The sequence below is a fragment of the Tubulanus polymorphus genome, chromosome 6 (genome assembly GCF_964204645.1).
Source record: "Tubulanus polymorphus chromosome 6, tnTubPoly1.2, whole genome shotgun sequence".
NCBI classification, from domain to species: domain Eukaryota; kingdom Metazoa; phylum Nemertea; class Palaeonemertea; order Tubulaniformes; family Tubulanidae; genus Tubulanus; species Tubulanus polymorphus.
In genome coordinates this window covers 19,338,660-19,357,509 of record NC_134030.1, presented here as the reverse complement: position 1 = coordinate 19,357,509, position 18,850 = coordinate 19,338,660, and the positions used below count along the sequence as shown (strand labels likewise).

General features: G+C 38.1%; 1 protein-coding gene across 4 annotated transcripts; it reads left to right on the top strand.

The window, feature by feature from the left end:
• The first annotated feature begins 572 nt into the window (after positions 1 to 572).
• LOC141907594 (uncharacterized) lies at positions 573 to 7,667 on the top strand. 4 transcript variants are annotated; one of them, XM_074797285.1, is made up of 4 exons: positions 1,330 to 1,377; positions 4,922 to 5,033; positions 6,697 to 6,990; positions 7,547 to 7,667. In XM_074797285.1, the coding sequence occupies exons 3-4, from the start codon at positions 6,713 to 6,715 to the stop codon at positions 7,599 to 7,601; spliced, it is 333 nt and encodes a 110-aa protein (XP_074653386.1). In that variant the 5' UTR covers positions 1,330 to 1,377; positions 4,922 to 5,033; positions 6,697 to 6,712; the 3' UTR covers positions 7,602 to 7,667. The 4 variants fall into 4 exon arrangements, with proteins under 4 accessions (XP_074653388.1, XP_074653386.1, XP_074653389.1 ...); XM_074797287.1 differs by lacking the exons at positions 1,330 to 1,377; positions 4,922 to 5,033 and adding an exon at positions 573 to 596; XM_074797288.1 differs by lacking the exon at positions 4,922 to 5,033.
• Positions 7,668 to 18,850: the final 11,183 nt, after the last annotated feature.

Genomic DNA, 18,850 nt, shown 5'->3' with positions numbered 1-18,850 from the left:
TAAACTGAATATGCTTGAATTAATCACCGTTCAATTACGAGATTGTTGTGGCATGTAAGGGAACACAAAGAAATACCCTCGTTTCTCATCAACCCTGTTTTGAAAAAGTGACGAGAGTGGCAGGTTTTTATCTTTACATCCCTTTTTAAAGAAAAAAAGACAGAAAGAAAAAGTCTTATTCCGTATTCCAAAAGTGTCGAGGGCGACTATTTTTTATTTTTCTAATTGGGGAAATTTAAGTTCATCGACCTGGAATCAAGATGGAAAGCACTTCGTCACGCGATACTCACCTGCCATAGTAACATTTGGTGATTGACTGCAAAAAATCGATTAGATAGATTATCTGGATGCGTGCGCGAGTGATTTTTTTGTAGAAAATAGAAATGAAATCAGCATTTTGCTTGCCGTATGCAAATTTTAATTTTTTGAGGACGACCTTTTTTGACCCGTGCGGAAAATGAAACTGATTGGAAATAAGCAACTGTTTTGCGAGGCCTAAATATTTCGTGAATTAACTGATCATTAAACGTGATATACCGACATATACGTTATTACTCATTAAATTCTTGTTTATAAGTATCAAAAGACCAGGAAAGGTAAATATTAGCAAACTATTACAAACGATCATGTGATGCTTTTGCTTCTCTTTTAGAATAACATGCTTTTTGTTGTAATCGAAATTGTTAATTCGTTTCCACAAATTCAATAACTGGATGTTACTGCAGACTAGCTACACTTTCGGTTTTCGAAATACTTCTTCCAATAGGTTGCCCGATGTAGATACGTAAGTTAGGTAGCATCTCAAAATGTCGATAGTTACTTCAATAAGAATAACTCGCGGAAGGGGTGGTTAAGGCCTCCTGTAGATTCATCACGACTGCCGAACTATCGATTTATTGCGGTGCAAGATAACATTGAATTGCATTGCAGTTTCAAATATATATACATTACAAGCAGAGTAGATTTAACCGTCTCTTTTTTAGATGCTGTTGGTATTTTAGATATATTTGATTTTGTTTATAAAGTCTATTAGAGTTTAGGTTTTCCACATGTAATTTTACTAATATATCTTTCAATTAAAAGTTGTGATCGAAATACACTCGTGAGATGTCTCATCTTTGTCCGTGGTCTCTCATTAGAAAATCAATAGTTCCAACTTTGGCATTTGTCTAGACAAACCGGGGGGGGGGGGGGGAGTTGGGTAGGGTTAAATCCAATACGACAGTTATTCTAATTGACGCAACTATAGAAATTTAGTGATGCTCCCTTGCTCTTCTCCAGGCCAGGCGTGTTATAGAGTTTCCCCACTAATTGTCTTTTTCGCGTAATTGGTAATTGTAGCTGTAAATAGAAAAAAGAGCAGCTCTATTGAGCCAAGTAAGTGGATAAGTGGATCAAATCACAAGGTGGGAGTCTGTTGGGAAGTTAGAAATGCAATTATTTACTACTATAATTAAACACATAGACTTATATAGGAAGGTTGGTGAGGAGGGAGTAGAAAGGAGATAGCAGGGACTGAACATATCAAATAGGGTAAGGTCAGAAGAGGGCGAGGTAATGGCTTAGGAATTTGAGGGATGCACAAAATGTAAAAGGTTTTGTTAGTAGAAGTCGAGGAATGTAGTTAGTCGAAGAAAATAAAGATAAGAGCAATAAAGCGTGACCATTCAAGATTATTAGTACATGATATCTAACTGGACGAGGAAGCCAGTCGAGGATTCAGTAACCGGAGATCCGACAGTACAGCATTTAGTGAACTATTAGAATAGGGATACTAGAGGAGATTCAGTTGACACAACACTTGTGGAGGTTTTAATTCCCATAACATTGATGTAGCATACTCATAACGCTAGAGGAGATATACGTAAGTACCATAACATTAAAAGTTTTTTAGTATCATAACTGCTCGAAGCATCGTTAACTGGTGTATCCGATTTCATGTCGCTCATCGCTGGCGCTCTGTTGTGACTGTGTCGTGTTTGATGTGTTCAATATCGTTGTTATTTCTTGAGTTAAAGAGCGGTTTGTGCACAGGTAATTTCAGCTCCAATTAGGCCGGGTGTACGAGTTCTCCCATTCTAGAACCAGTTCACAAATTTACTTGAATACTTTAAAAACCCTACTTCTCTCAAATAAGTGCAACTTTCTATTATATGGTGACATTGATAACTAAACGTTATGGCGTTCCTTACTGAGTTAGATGTAGATGTTTTGATAGGATGTTGGAAAATGTTAGCGTTAACAGACCACTAAAAGGGATGGCAGCGATTCTACGTAGCTGCTCATATTGACTCACAGCAAGATTTCCAAAAAACATTCATAATATTGGTTTCTTGTGGGCATGCCGTTAACAGCCGTCGGATAATAACGCTGTAGTAAGAATTTCGGACTGACCAGGAACAATATTTCAACGATTATTACGTAGATGGTATTTCACAACCTCTTACTTTGCGCCAATCCCGAGTAGAATTCTACCGGTTTCAGTTCTAGTGCACACAGTAATAGACCTAAAGTCTATATGTAACCCGTCAACGGTATTCGACGACTAGCCGCGATCACACAAGCATTTTTGCCCGGAACAACTGTTCACACGGGTGCCAAATGGGCCAAATTTGGCCCGAGCCTGATCCATGTCAATTTGGCCCGGGCCAAATCGTTTCCGTATGATCGCGGCTAATTATTTTACGATACGAAACGAACGACAGTAAATGAAAATATCAAATAGCAGTGGCTTAACCTACTTCATGTACGGATGGCTATTATGGAAAGGATTGTATTGTGTGGCTATCTATACCTATCGTTCACAGTCTATCAACAAGACCTATTCGATTGGATACGTACCGGCAACACGCAACAATCACCGGGTTATTTTCGGGCTCAAATTACTCAAGTGAACCATGTGTAATAATAATAATAATGATGATAATGATAATGATAGTAATAGTGATAGTGATAATAATAATAATAATAATAATAATAATAATAATAATAATAATAATAATAATAATAATAATAAGAATAATAATAATAATAACAATCATAATTCTATTCTTATGTGAATTTTTTGTTTCCGTGTCTCTTTTTCCTACGTTTTGAAAATTGATACATTTCTATTGGTATAAATTCTTGTTACCTCTATGTACCAAAGTTTGGTTAAGCCGGGCGCACACTAGGCGATTTCTCGGCGATTTTCGTCGCAAGCGACAAAATCGCCGAGAAATCGCCTAGTGCGCGGTCACTGGCAACCATTGTCGGCCGACAAATCGTCGCCGGCGACAAGATCGCTCAGTATCTGGCATGCTAGATATTCGGCGACAAGATCGGCAGCAAATCGCCTAGTGTGCGGCTACTAGCGACGAATCGCTTCGAATCCATTTAAAAACAGCCAATCAGCGCCAAGATAGAAATCATGTGCATTCACAAAATGGCGACCCCCACAGCCGAAAATGAAATGCGGCCATTTTGTAATCATGTGGCACCACTTTACGACCTGTGATTCATCCTTGATTGTCAGGGTTAGATTTCCACTCGTCGGGGCTCACGTCAACAAAAACCCTGGCCGCACACCCTTCATAATAATGGTTAAAAAGCCAAGATTCTTGGGCGGACAGGTTAACACTCATTGCCCTCCAGTCTATATAATATCTAGCCGAACAGATGCATTGATTTTTCCCGGCAGGTTTGTTCTATATAATTACCACGCATCTGATTGGTGGACTGAAATATAGACTGGTGAACGCTGTCCGGCCAAGAAATGGGCAATCTAATATACTATAGATAATGAGGGTGTGCGGCAAGGGTTTGTGTTAGCGTGAGCTCCAGTGGACGGGAATCAAGCTCCGGCAAGTGGGGATGCCTGCGATTCGGCGATAAAAATCGTCTAATGTGCGGTCGTTGACAACGGACGGCGATTCTCATAAAAATCGCCGACGATTTAAATCTTTCTACTGGCGACTAAAAATCGCCTAGTATGCGCCCGGCTTAAGAGAGATATAAACTATTCCATTCTTAGCCGAAGTGAAAATCAGTTCAATTCCGTTTGAACCCAATTTTTAGCTTGCAAATCCGGCAGATATAATCCATCGGATAGACATATAACTCCCTCTCTCACTCAGTGAATGGTATTGATTTCACTGAAAATTGATTAACTAATCGGAAAAGTTTACTCGAATTTATTGAAATGTAGAAGAAATTTAGTGTGGTAACCCAGTGCCACTAGAAATCCTGGAGGAGGATTGTTGAATCCTCGCATCCCTTAGTAGCCTTGCCGGTATCCCTTTGTTTTGACGCTACAGCTATGGATATTTTGACCACGGTGTCGCAGGACGCCGTTTTAGTTACCCTCAGCATTATAAGTACGGAAAACATCTTACGTAGGTATATGTAGGTTCTAGTCTACAGAGCTCACCCCAGTTAGTGCAGCACAAGTGAAATACTAGTACATTGTATAAAGAATTGCCGAGTCGTGTATTTACACTATGAAAATAACGGAACCTTAAACAAATTGAATACAGGTCCAATTGTATTTCTTATTACATTTCTCATTTTTTTTTCTTCTTCACCTTCCTCTTTTGAGGGACCTGTTTTATATAAACTATCTCTAAGTTTCTTCAGACACCTACAAGTCTAATTTAGCAGAATTTGTATTATGCTTTTGTACACTATGCTGTGGATTATATTTGAAAAAAGCATTTCATTCATTCATTCATTCATTCATTCATTCATTCATTCATTCAATTTTATTTTACCGTTTTGCCATCGTATTGGCGTTATAAAATCACCATTATACGCTAAGCACTACATTTTGGAAATATCTCTGGAATGAAAATCGATTTCACATGTATCATTTTCGTTCTCCGAATGCCAATCACAAACAGGTGGATTTCTGCTAACAAACAGGTGGATTTCTGCTCACAAACAGGTGGATTTACGTTCGAAAGAATAAAAGATTGGTAAAATGCATTGCAGTTACAGCTGTGGTTTCTGATCTACGACTGGTGTAGAGATTTCGTTCCTTGAAAATTAGCCAACGCGTAAGCACAGTCTACTATATGCCTCAAGTGAATTTAATGTTCACTGTTTTAAACGTTCCCAGGAAATTTGATATTTGTGGAATTGAAACGCCACAAACAACAACTCGGGTTCGGTGTTAAATCATTGTTAGTACCAGGGCATATTTGGGCACGTTATCAGCAAAGTGTCAATGCGACAAATATACCGCTTTTCGATGAGTAAACATCAAAATATATAGCTTTATTTTCCCGATTAGAATGGACTGGATAAGGAAGCTTAAAATGTAATAACTCACATTGAATACGAACATACTAAGTTAAATGCCTGATTATAGAAAGAAAAACTAGGCTTCTCTGCGAATGAAAATTTCTACATGTCAATTTTCCTATTTTCGGACAATTCAAATTTTAATCACAAATTCGTGATAATGCTTATCACTACTACTGGGAAATTTTACATGTCGACATCTTGCTACTTTGTCCTCATGATTTATCAGTTAACGGTATCTTATGTCTGAACGTTTTTCATCATATGTTTCGCTATGATACTTTTTCCAAACTCAGTTATTCGAGGACAAACAAGTAGACAGTGATATTCTTCACCGACGGGAAAAATGAAATTACTAAATTGGAGCTCCTTTTCAGCTGGGATTTTCTAGCTATTGGTTCAAAGATTTTAAGTCGAGAAGAAACACAATATTCGTTTGACGTATATGAAAAATAAATTCAGCCTAAGATGAAATGTTTAGGTGTAGATAAAAATATATATTTGAGCAACTGTTCGTACAGTCTGTTGAAGATTTTTACCTACCGACCATTAGCAAATCTGGAAGTCACCACAGGCACTCGCCGATGGGCTTGGGATACAGTTCCTGGGGTTTTTGATAGTGTATCTGTATTTTGAGTGGTTATATTTAGTCGTCACTCAGCGGTTGAACGACGTTCGGTGACCTAGTGTTGCCGTCTCAACGCCTGTAAAGTTTTTCCTATACGCTCACGCTTCGTCAACTTCCTTTTCTTTTATATTACTAAAGACGTTTCACAAATTGATAGTGTCTCACAGTCGGATGGAATAAGAGGATATATAACTGTCATATCACTAGTAAGTGTCATATAAAATAAAAGTTTTGATTTTAGATTGAAAAACGAAGTTTGTTCAGTATTTTGTGAGGTCGCCGTGTGTGGAGCCAGCGGCCATTATCTTTTAAACGTAACAGTACCAAGACGTTTTTTTCTCGCATTTATTGCAGAATAACCACTCAAAACACAGATACACTATCAAAAACCCCAGGACCTGTATCCCAAGCCCATCGGCGAGTGCCTGTGAAGTCACCGGTTAAAATAGGCATGCGTGTAAAAGTAATTTTCTCGCATGACGATTCCTGCATTCCAGTCGGTGGTATCAACTGTTTTTTTCGCGAAACGCTTTCGAGGGCAGTACTATACTGGCACGTGTCCGAACTCGTTGTACTTTCAGCCGGCGTTTGCGATATGTTTTAGTCATTCGAATTCTGACGAGTGTCTGGCGATAGATTGTATATGATTGGAAATCGATATTGGAAATATATATGATAACCACAATTATGCGTTCGCAGATATCGACCAATAATCGTCATACTTTTTGGTTCATTTTTAAGAATCAGTAAATGTACACTGATTTCAAGTGAATATTCATCATTTTCAGATAAACTTTGAGAAGAATGGTGGGAAAGACTTGCGTAATCGGGTTGTTGGTGTTGATCGGTTTGATCAACCATATCTATTGTGGTCGCTGCGACTTTAAGGAGTTGAAAAGTAAGAGGAGATCAGTGGATTTCGCGGCTGATTCAACTGTGACTTGTGAAGACAGCAGTTGTCCCGAGGGTTCCAAGGAATACCCTTCTGGAAACAGTTACTGTGTCGACAAGAAGGTCCCAAAATCGGCGGTTTGTGACAAAGTATGCTGTGAATGTGATTTGAGTCAGGATGACAAGTGCGCGTAAGTTGATAGATTTTTCAAGAAATATCGAATAACCTTTATAACATCGTTGGCAATATAAGATTTATAGGTACCGGCAACACAGTAACAAATGTTTGCTGCATTTAGAATCACCATTTTATCGAAATCTGATATTATTGGTTACATTTTCCTAACGAATGCAGATGATTCGAATACATCATAGTCTATCATCATGACCTCCAAAAATCTCCATCCGAAATCTCCGGTTGGCTCCACACAAAATCCGAATCGCGCCACCTCGACGGAAAGGAGGTTTTGGAGTCTTCAACAAGTCATGCGACGAATAATAGATTCGAGGCAAACGGATTCTCTGAACTGATAAAACAGAACAACCCTCAAAAATCGACTGTGGTAGTAAACATACAGGGAAATTACTGGAGTACCTGCTTCTAGTGCCCTAGCGTCTATCCATCTGTCAATGGATATATTCAACTAGATTATACATCCATGATCTGCTCCTGATGATGTAGGCTGTCTCTATATAAAATTTGCGTCCGTTCATGTCATGACTAAATGATTTATTTTTATTTTTCAGCGGTCATATGGACACATCGCGAATCGTAGAGCATTCGGATAACATTTTCGACTGAGTGAAAGCAATATTGAATGTTATTAAATATCTTTCGAAATCATGATTTAAATTTCCTTCTCGTTCGTGTGTCATTTCAATCTTAATAGAAATATTCCGATGGATTTATTTCGTCGCAACCATAGTCGAAGTCGAAGGTTTATCATTGGAGTTGTACAGTCGTACGACGTCCGTGGGAAAATGAAAAATCAGCGAACTAACCGAATTTCGTTTTTAACCATTTGATAAAAGTAATTCCATTACAATCTTAACAAATTAACAGATTCATGGTACGTGTGGTCAGTATCATCGAACAATTCAATTCAACTCATTTCAAAATAACTTTATTAATAACTTTACCTTAATATATAAACACAAAGCATAATCATCGTTTTATACAGTAAAAAAGTACAGGACAGCAAATAAATCTAATTGCATTTTCTTTCAACGAAATGGATAAACTAAAGAAATATTAAGTAGACAGTTTCATAAAAAAGAAGGAAGTGCATAAACTTTTTAAGTATAACAGTGATTGGAAGTTAATTAAGCGAGGAGGTTATATACAGATATATTTGTATTGATAAAACTGATGTCAGCAAAACAAGATTTCCCAAAAAAATTTTTCATTAAGATACACAAGACGATTTACACGATTACGTACAATGTTGTAAAGTTCGAAATCTTCGAAATCGTTGTCAAAACATGGAATACTAAGTAGAAATTGGCCTCCGAGTCGAGGGACATTCAGGACGGAACAGAGATGTGGCCGAGAAATGCATTGCGTGTATCAGAAAGAGCGGAATAGGAGAGGAGGAAATGTTTTTCATCTACAATTAAGTTTGAATCGCGGACAGGTCCTCTCAGAAAACGGGGTGATAGGGCGACAGTGGTGACCAGTTTCAATGTGGAGTGAATGCTTTAGAGAGCCTTGATTTAGAGAGCTGGCGCCTTTTTTCCGAAAGGGGGAAATAAAAGGTATGATTTACTAGACGAAACTTTATCGTGAAAGTTTTGTATGTTCTTTATTTTGAGTTTGATGGGTCGTTAATGAAACCAAGCCTAGTTATATACAGGTCTTTAAATCGAAGTTTTTTAAGGCCGAAACCTTAGTTATACCAGACATCGGAAAGTTGAAAAAGGTTTAAGAAAGACTGGATAACAGGGGCCGGTTGCATGGTCATGGCTTAGACTTAAGACCAGTCTAAGACCAACTTAGTTATATAGCCAGTCGAACAAGTTAAGACCAGTCTTAAGATTTGAGCACACTTTTGTACTTAAGTCGTGACTGTGCAACTGGCCCAGATGATCAGCTTTTTATGAGGACTTTAATGCATTCTATATAACGTGTTTAACTTGTCGTTTTAATCACTCTTTCAATACGGCTGTGTTATATCATCACGGATCAATTGGAAACACATTAATTTGAAATGTCTACAAAATATGTGTAACGCGTGCGCACTGTGTTTGAAAATGACGGCAGATCGCATATATCTTGAGGAGACTACTCAAAATTTGAACTAAAACGACCACATCTGCGCGTGAGACGAATATACACGATACTCAGATATATGGTAGCGCTGAGTTGTAGTCAATCACAAACATATGGATTGTCACCGTTTGTATTTTAGTTTCTACACCGATCTACTGGTATATAGATTGATTAGATTCGTGTTAATCTGTATATTTAACATTAGTGAACGTCGTGTGTATTTCGCAAACGGTTAGTCAGTATCTAATACCCACTCGGGACAGATATTTACCGGTTTTAACTCTAATGCAGTAAGAGACAAAGTTTACTGCGTTTCACAAAGTCTCACTTGGTATTTGACACCAATTCGGGGTAGAATTCAACAGTCTCAACTTAACCGCAGTAAAGAATTGGTCTACTGTATTTCGCAATTTCTAACTCAGTACTTGACACCGGCTCGGGGTAGATTCCAACAGTCAACTTTTCCGCTGAACAGACCGAGTCAATCCTACTTCACTAACTCCTAGTCAGCATCTGGCGGAAACGCGGGGTAAAGTTTTATCAGAATAACAACTTGACCAGGGCAGGCACAGTAGAAACGTTTGCCCCCAGTGTATTTGAGGCCGGGAATTGCGAAGAAGACAGCTCGATGGCTCGTATCCAGTACAACACATACATAGGATGATATACATTTCGAATCAATAGTTCCCAGCAGGTGTAAGCAGACAATTTCACTATTGACAATTTCACCACCAAGTAAAGCCTCCGAGCAATCAATAAACCATTTTACAGTTGCTAGCCGCCATTTTGTTAGGGTACTTTGGTCCCGTATTGTTGGGTCATTTTTTTCACTTTTTTAAAAACTATCCGTGATGTGTGTTGTATCATATTTCATCTGTCCATGGATGGATTTTGACAGTTTCAGCAACAATCAAACCGCGTGAATCTGTAGTTTTCAGTTAATGCAAATTTTTATGTATCATTTTTATAATTTGCAACAATGCGACATGAGAGCGATATAAAAATCGGTGGTCAGTTTTTGCCGTGCGCATGGAAATCCACGGTACTGAACTTTGAAGTTCGTTAAAAATGACCCAACAATACGACAATGCTATTAACTGTAAAAATGGTTTATTGCCCGTGGGTAAAAAACCAAGCCAAACTCAAACCCATGCACAAATACCAGTAAGAGACGTAGATAAGATAATGAAACTAGACCCCAACACCGCAGCACGCCGGCTGACAAATTATAATATCGCTTAACATCACGCATCCTCAAAGTTTATAAATCCAATATTCCGTAAATCCTCTAGACTCCTGTTTGTTTGCTACGTACGTACGGCATGTTTCCAGCAAGGGTTTGCATACTTTTACTGCAGTTGAAGTTTAGTTTGCATTTTCTTTTTTTATTCCCCATTATTTAAATTACATGATTATTACGAAGTCAAACGAAGTAAAACGAAGAAAAAACAGAGAATCGACAGAAAACTATATACGCATCACAGTAACATGTCTTACAATATGAAAATGAATCTAAGCCCGCTTGGCCAGGTGCCAAGTGAAGTCACAGTCGACCATCCGTGATTACATCATGATGGCCAGTCATGCGATAGGTCATGCCAGTTGACATGATGTATGACAGCTCCATCTGGATTGCTTTTCGAGTTGATTACCAAAATGCATTTGGCCATGCCATACGTCATTCGATTCAACATTCTCACATGAAAAAAAAACGAAAGCCATTTATGGAATATAATATTAGTCGGTTGCCAAAATGTGCCTAGAACTCAAACCCCTTATCGGGGGAAGTGACAACGTCGATTATCATCATGGAAATATCAGTGATTTTGGTTGTCAATCGTTTTCATAATTTCTGAAACAAAGAGAATATCCCACAACCTTTGAACCACAAGTAAACTAAGGTCCCTATTAACGTATTCATATTGTGAGTTCTTGTTAACTACCTCAATTGATAATACAAGTAGTTCTACTATACGCAGGTTATGTAAACCCTTTGCTGACTTGAAAATCGGTATCGGGCCATCGGCAAACTTAGGACGTGGAATTGGGAATTCTTTTTCACGCAGTGGAAATTTGCATTTTGTGAGTGAAAATGAAACATGTCAAATAGCAGCGGCTTAAGTCTATAACCCTTGTTCGTGTGGGAATGGTACAAATCGATATGATCCGTCCTAAACCTGGTACGTAGTGGCTTTACTCATCTTTCACAAGACAAAAGACTTGATGAATAATGAATAGCTAAACATTATTACCATAGGAATGCATGACGCTGTTTTGATGCCAACTGATATATTTGTAGGTTCCTACTGTGCTAATGGCACAACTTGAATGTAAGAAATCGAGTCTTATTTGTCTAGTCTCACCATGAAATTAAACCCATGTTACCTAAAACAAATTAGATGCATTGTTTTTCGCTGATACCATGTATTGCATTTATAAAATCAGAATTCTATGCTTTTAACTGAATTCTGAAAATATCTCTGAAATGAAATCTGTCAATTTGACACGTGTCACGTCTGTTCACCGAATATCAATCACAAACAGGTGGATTTCAGCTCGAAAGAATAACAGATTGGTAAAATTCACTGCTGTAATAGCGTGATCTCTGATCTACAACAGACGTCGAAGATTTGTCGCTTGAAAATTAACCAACACGTAAGTAAAAACTATTGTCTCTGTAGTGATTTAGTTTTCAAAGTCTGAAATGTTCTCGAGAAATTTGATATTTAGTAATTTGAAATGCCATAAGATTTCCTGAAACCTGATTCACTGTTAAATTGTTTTTAGTGCTAAGGCATATTTTCGAGGCAATAATGTTTATTACATCGATACCTAGTGTGCGTTATCTAATAGGTTCTGTGCGAGTCGATGCGCACTACGTCATCAATATTGGCGTCTCAAAATAACACTCACAATTTTGTCGTTTGTTTTGCAATCAAAAATATTTCATAAAAACTCTTATTTTGTTGTTAATAAGTTGTTATAAGTTTTTTTGGTGAGGATGATTTGCGATCAATGTAATTAAATCATCGATATATTCAAATCGAAAATAACTTTTGTGATCCTTTAAATTATGATCTATACAATGTTATTTATTGTCGACAAAATTAAGCACTAATCTCTAATTCAACATGCATACCAGATGGCCTAGATCACTCGGTTTTGATGGTACATACCTGATAAACGTCTTACTAGGTCCAGAACGCTCTGGCAGTGGACCTAAAACATTGAAAATCGTTTTTTAGGTCAGCTGTACACTAGGTTCTCTGTGAATACTATTTTCTAAATTTAAATTTTCCTTATTTTGGTCGATTAAAAATCTAAATACAGATCGTAACGATGCCGATCACCACGGCTGGTTTATTCTAAATGGCCACGAGTTGTATCATTGTCCTTACGAGTTATTCTTTCGCGGTACTTTATGTCTGGGCGTTTTCATTATATGTCTAGGCCAATTTTGCAACTCACTATTTCGATGGCAAACAAGGATGCAGTGATATTGTAGGCTACTCAGGGAACTTTAGATTTGTAGAGCTCATCTTCAACTGGATTATTTAGTTATAGGTTCGAATCTTAAAGCAAATAATATCCTCGGTTTTACCAGTGATCTTCGAAATCACAGATTCTACGTGGAAAAGACGATGACAATATCTGTGTTAGATGAATATACGAGAATAAGTCCACAATAATTCTACACAAGATGAAACGTACTTGAGTTGAAGCACAAATACATAAAGAATAAAAATGTATTTTTGGTAGAATGTTTATACATATTTGAGCTACGTTCCGGCTAAAGACGTATAACTGAATTTAATTTTGTACCTACCGACCATTGGCAAATCTTCAAGTCGTTAGGGAAAACTGAAATCTACACTGATTTTCAAGTGATGTTCATCAGTATGAAATATTTACAGGTGAACTTTGAGAAAAAATGTTCGGTGATACTTGCGTAATCGGGTTATTGGTATTGATCAGTGTAATCAACCATGTCTATTGCAATGCCTATTGCGATTTCTCCGAGACCCTTAATAGAAAGAGATTTGTAACATTTGCAACGCCAGATTTCACTTATACTTGTGAAGACAGCAGTTGTCCCGAGGGTTCGACACATTTCACTGCCGCAGACAGCCACTGTGTCAATAATGCCGTCCCAAAATCGGCGACTGGTAACCGAATGTGCTGTAAGTGTAAATGGGGTGCTAAAACAACAGTCGACCCTAACAATGGTGAAAGAGAAACTACACCCAGCGTTTGCAAGTAAGTTGGTTGACCTTTCAAAATATCAAACATTAAATCTTAATAATGTCGTAGGCAAGATAGGATTCATATGTACCAGCAATACAGTGACAAACGTTTGCTACGTCATTTAAAGGGCGACACGCGCTAATTTCATTTATAAAACAATGCCAATTCACATCAGAAAAGCCACCAAACCAGAAGAGTAGACGTGTAGCGAATCAAGATAATTCGAAGGGAGGGCACACTTACAATTACATATAATTGTGGTCGCATGTACCCACAAGCGGCATTGAAAGAATTTACTACATTCAAAGATCTACTACAAGATCTACTGCATTTAAAAACACCAATTTTTTAATTCCGTGGAGTAATTCCCTACATTTTACTGTTTAATGTTTAATATGTCCACTTCGACAGAGAAATGGAATACCAAGGTAGTCTATCACCCACTTACTTTTCTGGGGCCGGAATGACTTTCCTATTAATTTTAAGAATGCCTCAGAATCGGTTAAAAAATTTCGATAGCAATTTAAAAAACGCACCCGTGATCTAAGTACTAAGCACATGATGTAAGGCCTGCTGAAAGTGGTCTGCCGTCTGACCTTTGACATAAAAGCAAATTATGAAAAGCAAACATGAATGTCTGTATCAAACGGATGTATGTAGGCACGGCTGGCACGGTTGTAGCGTTTATGTTGCCCTCTAAGGGAGTTAATAAAATTTAAACTAATTTAACACGCCTTTCTGTGACGATGTTTTAATTTCTGCAATATTGCTAGTGTTAAACCAAATCAGATTCTGGATACTTTATGTACGATTAATCGCGAAGCCCAGACACTTGGATCATATCACTAAAGTGGCGACAGAAATCTTAGAAACGTTTGCCGAAAAAGTTAGAAAAATTGCTGGATTTACAAATATACAATCGTTCCTGAAGGTGACTATTAGGTTTAAGTCGAAACGTTCGACGAATGATTGAATCAAATAGCTGAGAGAAAACTTTTTGGACTTCTTCAGTTACATTAGTGGTCGGATTTTCTTTTTCTAAGTATTGTTACAACACGGAATACAGTGTTTCGCCGAAGTAGTTGTACACCTTGACCTGTATCTGCTCGCAGCAGACGTACATATTATGACTAACATGTGATTTTGTCGATTTCAGGCACCTCGTAGACACGACACGCATTGATGGGTTATAACTAAATTCGTAAACGAATGAATGAAAAGAAAATGTCGAAAATACTATAAAATAACTTTCGAAATCGTCAAAATTCGAACTGAATTTAAATTTCTCCATCTTACATTTGATAATCCAATCTTAATGGAAATGATTCGATGAATAATAAAAGTTTTCATTTTGTTGCAACCATAGTCTTTTTTATGAATCTAGAGTAAAGAAACATAGGCCCAAGTCTGATATACGGCATTATAGTGCAACGTGTAGAGTTACCTTTTGAGTAAATGGGGAATTAATGCGCAAGCTGAAACATTAAAGCGTAGTAATATGGAACTAAAAGAAGTTCCATGCAAATAGATCCTTGATTGGGGATCAATATTCTTCAGCTGATGATACACGACACGTTAATTATTAGGGTGACGACCCTACGTTTGACAGATGACACCCTACACACCAGTTAGGTGACGACTCCACAGGACGGTTGACAGATGACACCCTACACACCAGTTAGGTGACGACTCCACAGGACGGTTGACAGATGACACCCTACACACCACTTTTAGCAGCTCCCATATAACGGGGTGCGAGCGTAATTTCAATTGCATTGAAATATTCTTCTAATCTTTGATTAATCTTGATGGAAACGATTTGATGAGTACATATTTCATTTCGTTGCAACCGCAGTCGACGACTTCCGTTTTAAAAGTGGTGCCTTTCCGATTTTAGTGTCTGACACTAAGTGTTGACTCAACGTTTCGGTAAAAGCAAACATGTTACGCAAGTAATATGGGACCGAATAAGGAGATATAGCTATTTGAAACAATAACAAATATTTTGTTGCATCTAAAAGTTCAAATCATTCGCTTTAAGAATTTTACAAGGAGCGCGAAAAAATCGACTCAGCCCCTCACGACGCTGGCGCGGCTGCGAAGCAGGTGGTCCCCGCAATTATACAACGATAACAACAAAAACAACAACATTTAGAATTTGAAATCATTCTGTTCATCATGCCACCTTGTGTGTGGCCGGGATATTTTCGAGTCATCTCAGGGCAGTGTATGCCTGCAAGTACAAAATTACCTAATTCACAACTTTCGTCTTGTTTCGATGATTCCATAATGTTTGAGCGAAACTGCTTAGTGAAACTGTTATTGTGGTAGTCTGGAGTATGGTGTCATAAACGAACCGAAAAATATAGCTTAATTCCTGCTATTTGTGATGTATGAAGTGGTCCACGTGTTTCGCAATTCGCTCAACGAATGAATCAATAATTGAACAAAATGAAACAGAAAATGTATTCCATGCGAACACATTGATTACTGAATGCCAGACCAAATTTTCTGACGCCGTAAAAACCGTAACTATTCGACGTTTCTTTCTATATGCGTGTTATTAGAAGACTCTAGTGTCGGTATATGTGCATTACGTCATTATTATCATATAGGGAAATTTTAGCTAAACAATCAATATTGCTTATTAGCGTTTATTTCGTACAAGCAAAAGACCCGCTGTTATCAAGATCCAACGACAAATCGCAAAACATGTATGCGAAACATCAAAACCGCTTATGTTTTATACGGAACTAAATGAAACCATTTTACATTGGTGATCACTCTTGCTTGTCGATGCTCGTCTCAATTTGCTCGCCGATGGCGATCTGTTTGCGGGAACCCGTCTAAGGGTAGATAGTTCAATTGCCGCTGGTGGTTTACTACATTCCGCGGAATCCACCTCCACTGCGGGGTTGTCGATTCCAATCTCCTCAACGTCGTCACTGCCGGTCGACGACGAAGCTGACGAACTTCGTCGCTCGCTCGGGCCAGCAACTTCGATGCTGATCTCAGATTTTTCTGCTTGTTTGGTGGTACCGTCAAGTGAAACATTAATCTGTTAAAACATTCAATCATGTTCTTTTACCAATATTCGCTTGATTGATTTCCCGATTGATAAAGTGTCCCGTATTTTGTAGTTGTAGGTTGTGCTATGTGATAGGTCAATCGATATCCGTGATAAAACGATGTATAAAAATCCCACAAAAAAGGGTGGCGAGGAAGGGTGGTTGCAACCAGCCGAAATATTTTTAATATTTGAAATAAACTTTTCAGACAAATTCATTTATTGTGGGATTTTTTCCCGTGTGATAGGGTTTAGCACAATTACTGGATGTCGCCACGGCTGAATCACTGCGAGGGAGGATCGTGGCAGAGTCTCTCGGCGTTATCAGGTTCGAATCCCTGCGAGGGAGGAGAATGTGACAGAGTTTCACGGTGCATTCCGGTTCGAAGCGCTGAGAAAGTGGCTGAGTCACGCAATCATCCGGCGGTTCAAATTCCTGCTATGGAGGGATTTGGCAGAGTCAAATGAGTGGATTTTCTCGCACGTCATTTTGTACATAAGTTCAAATTAGTTACCTGTTCGCTGTCATCAGATTTATCCTCGCCAGAGAATAGAAAGTCTAGTAATTCAGGTTTGAATATGGATAGAAACACGCCTATTGTCCCCGCTATTGACAATACCATTCCTGCAAGAATTCAATTATTTAATGTTGTCGATTTAATCAAATCGGTGAAATCACACATAATACACAATTAGATATAAGTAGCGGCCTAACGTACCAATAATTACCACCATATAGAAACACCATCCGTAAACAAAGGTAAACTTCGTGTTCCCCACGTACACCTCTAGGGGGCGCGGCGGAATTGAGACGTGGTACGCTATGGCGGTCGACATGAGGACCAATCCAGTGACACACGTCATGAATATACCTTCCAAAACTGCCACACAGAAGAAACAGTTAGCAAATATCCAGAAAACTGTCGACATTCTGAAATTGATGATGACATTTTGGTACATTCTGATTTGGATGAATGTCTAATTATTCAGGTATCAATCTACAGCCCGAAACAAAACATACAGGGCTTTACCATTCGAGACGTGTTAGAAATCGCTAGAAAATATGCTGATGTCTAATATCTGGTCTTTGCAGACCATATATTCGATTAAAATGTTCCTGATGTTCTGAAAACATGTGAAGTGTGGCCGTTTCAGTGTTTGAAAGTGTGCTAAAAATGTCTAATATCTGGTATCTGTAGCTCATTTTCGATTAAAAATATCTCTGGTGAAGTCCCGAACACATTTAGAGTTTGGATGATCAGTTTTCTAACCGACCTATTCGGCAAGCAACTGATAAATGTCTGGTTAACAGATATCCAAAAAGAAAAGGCCGAATATCTGAGGCTGTAGATCGATATATACGTATTGTTACATTTGTATTGCTTTTAATTTCTATTCTAATTACGAATGGTCAATGAGTAACGATTTTTGAACGAAAACAATTATACCCGAGGAGAAAATATGCATAATAGCCTCCTCTGCGTAAATGGTACGCGTGTCCGAGGCTGTCCTCTGCGGCGAAGAAATCGACAGCTTCCAACAATTCGAACGGTAAACCTTTCAGAAGCGACGCCCTGTAGTCGTTCCACATCGAGTCAGCTTCATGAAAATCAGAAATGAAAAACAATACAGTAAATATAGCCGCAAAGCAGCGATAACGGGTTTTCTGCGCTGCCTTGTTAGTATTGATCTTGTTTGGATACTGCGTCGACCACGATCGCACGTACAATGACACAGCCGCACCATGCTTTAAAGTAATTACGTAGCAGACGAATGCGGAAAACTTCGTCTTAAGTCTGCCTCGGCTTTCCGCGATTTCGTTTCTATTTCTAGTCAGCTTGAACACTAATCAAGCTTGAACAGAACACTTATCAAGCTTGAACAGACAGTAATAATAATCTTTATTATTCAAAGAAATTGAAACAATCTATAACACGATATCCATTCATAAATATAAATAAATGTATAAAATGTGCCAATATCAAATGAAGGAACCCAGTGAAGCAAATGCTTGTTGGTTTGGGCACCCACAATAAACACACTCATTCTTCACAAGCATGCAAAAATTCACAGATTCACATGCAACATACTATACAGTTATCATGGCCCAGATAAATAAATGTTTGAAATTCAGTATTCTAAGAGTTTATTACTTTTGAATGACTGTTTGAAGGAATTTAGTGATTTTTTTATTCAAGGTTGTTATTGGAATTTTGCCACATTATTGAAATTAAGTTGAGGAAACTTTTATTATAAGTACAGTCGTTACTACAAGGTCTATGCGGTCGTTCATAGTTCTAACCTCGGCAACTGCAAAGTTTTATTCAAACGGAAAGAAAACGACTGTAAAACAATATCGGCGCGAAGCTACATTTAGTAAAATATGTCGCGTTGAACACGATTTTCAATGAATCGCGATGGAACCTGAAATATGGCCGTAGAATTTGGCTGAGAACATCGATGTATTGCA

What these genes read in the sequence shown, in the direction of transcription:
- LOC141907594 (XM_074797287.1), top strand. Translation starts at nt 6,713, where the DNA reads ATGGTGGGAAAGACTTGCGTAATCGGGTTGTTGGTGTTGATCGGTTTG. An exon ending in AGTCAGGATGACAAGTGCGC is followed by an intron (nt 6,991 to 7,546) that starts GTAAGTTGATAG and finishes TTTATTTTTCAG; the next exon opens with CGGTCATATGGACACATCGC.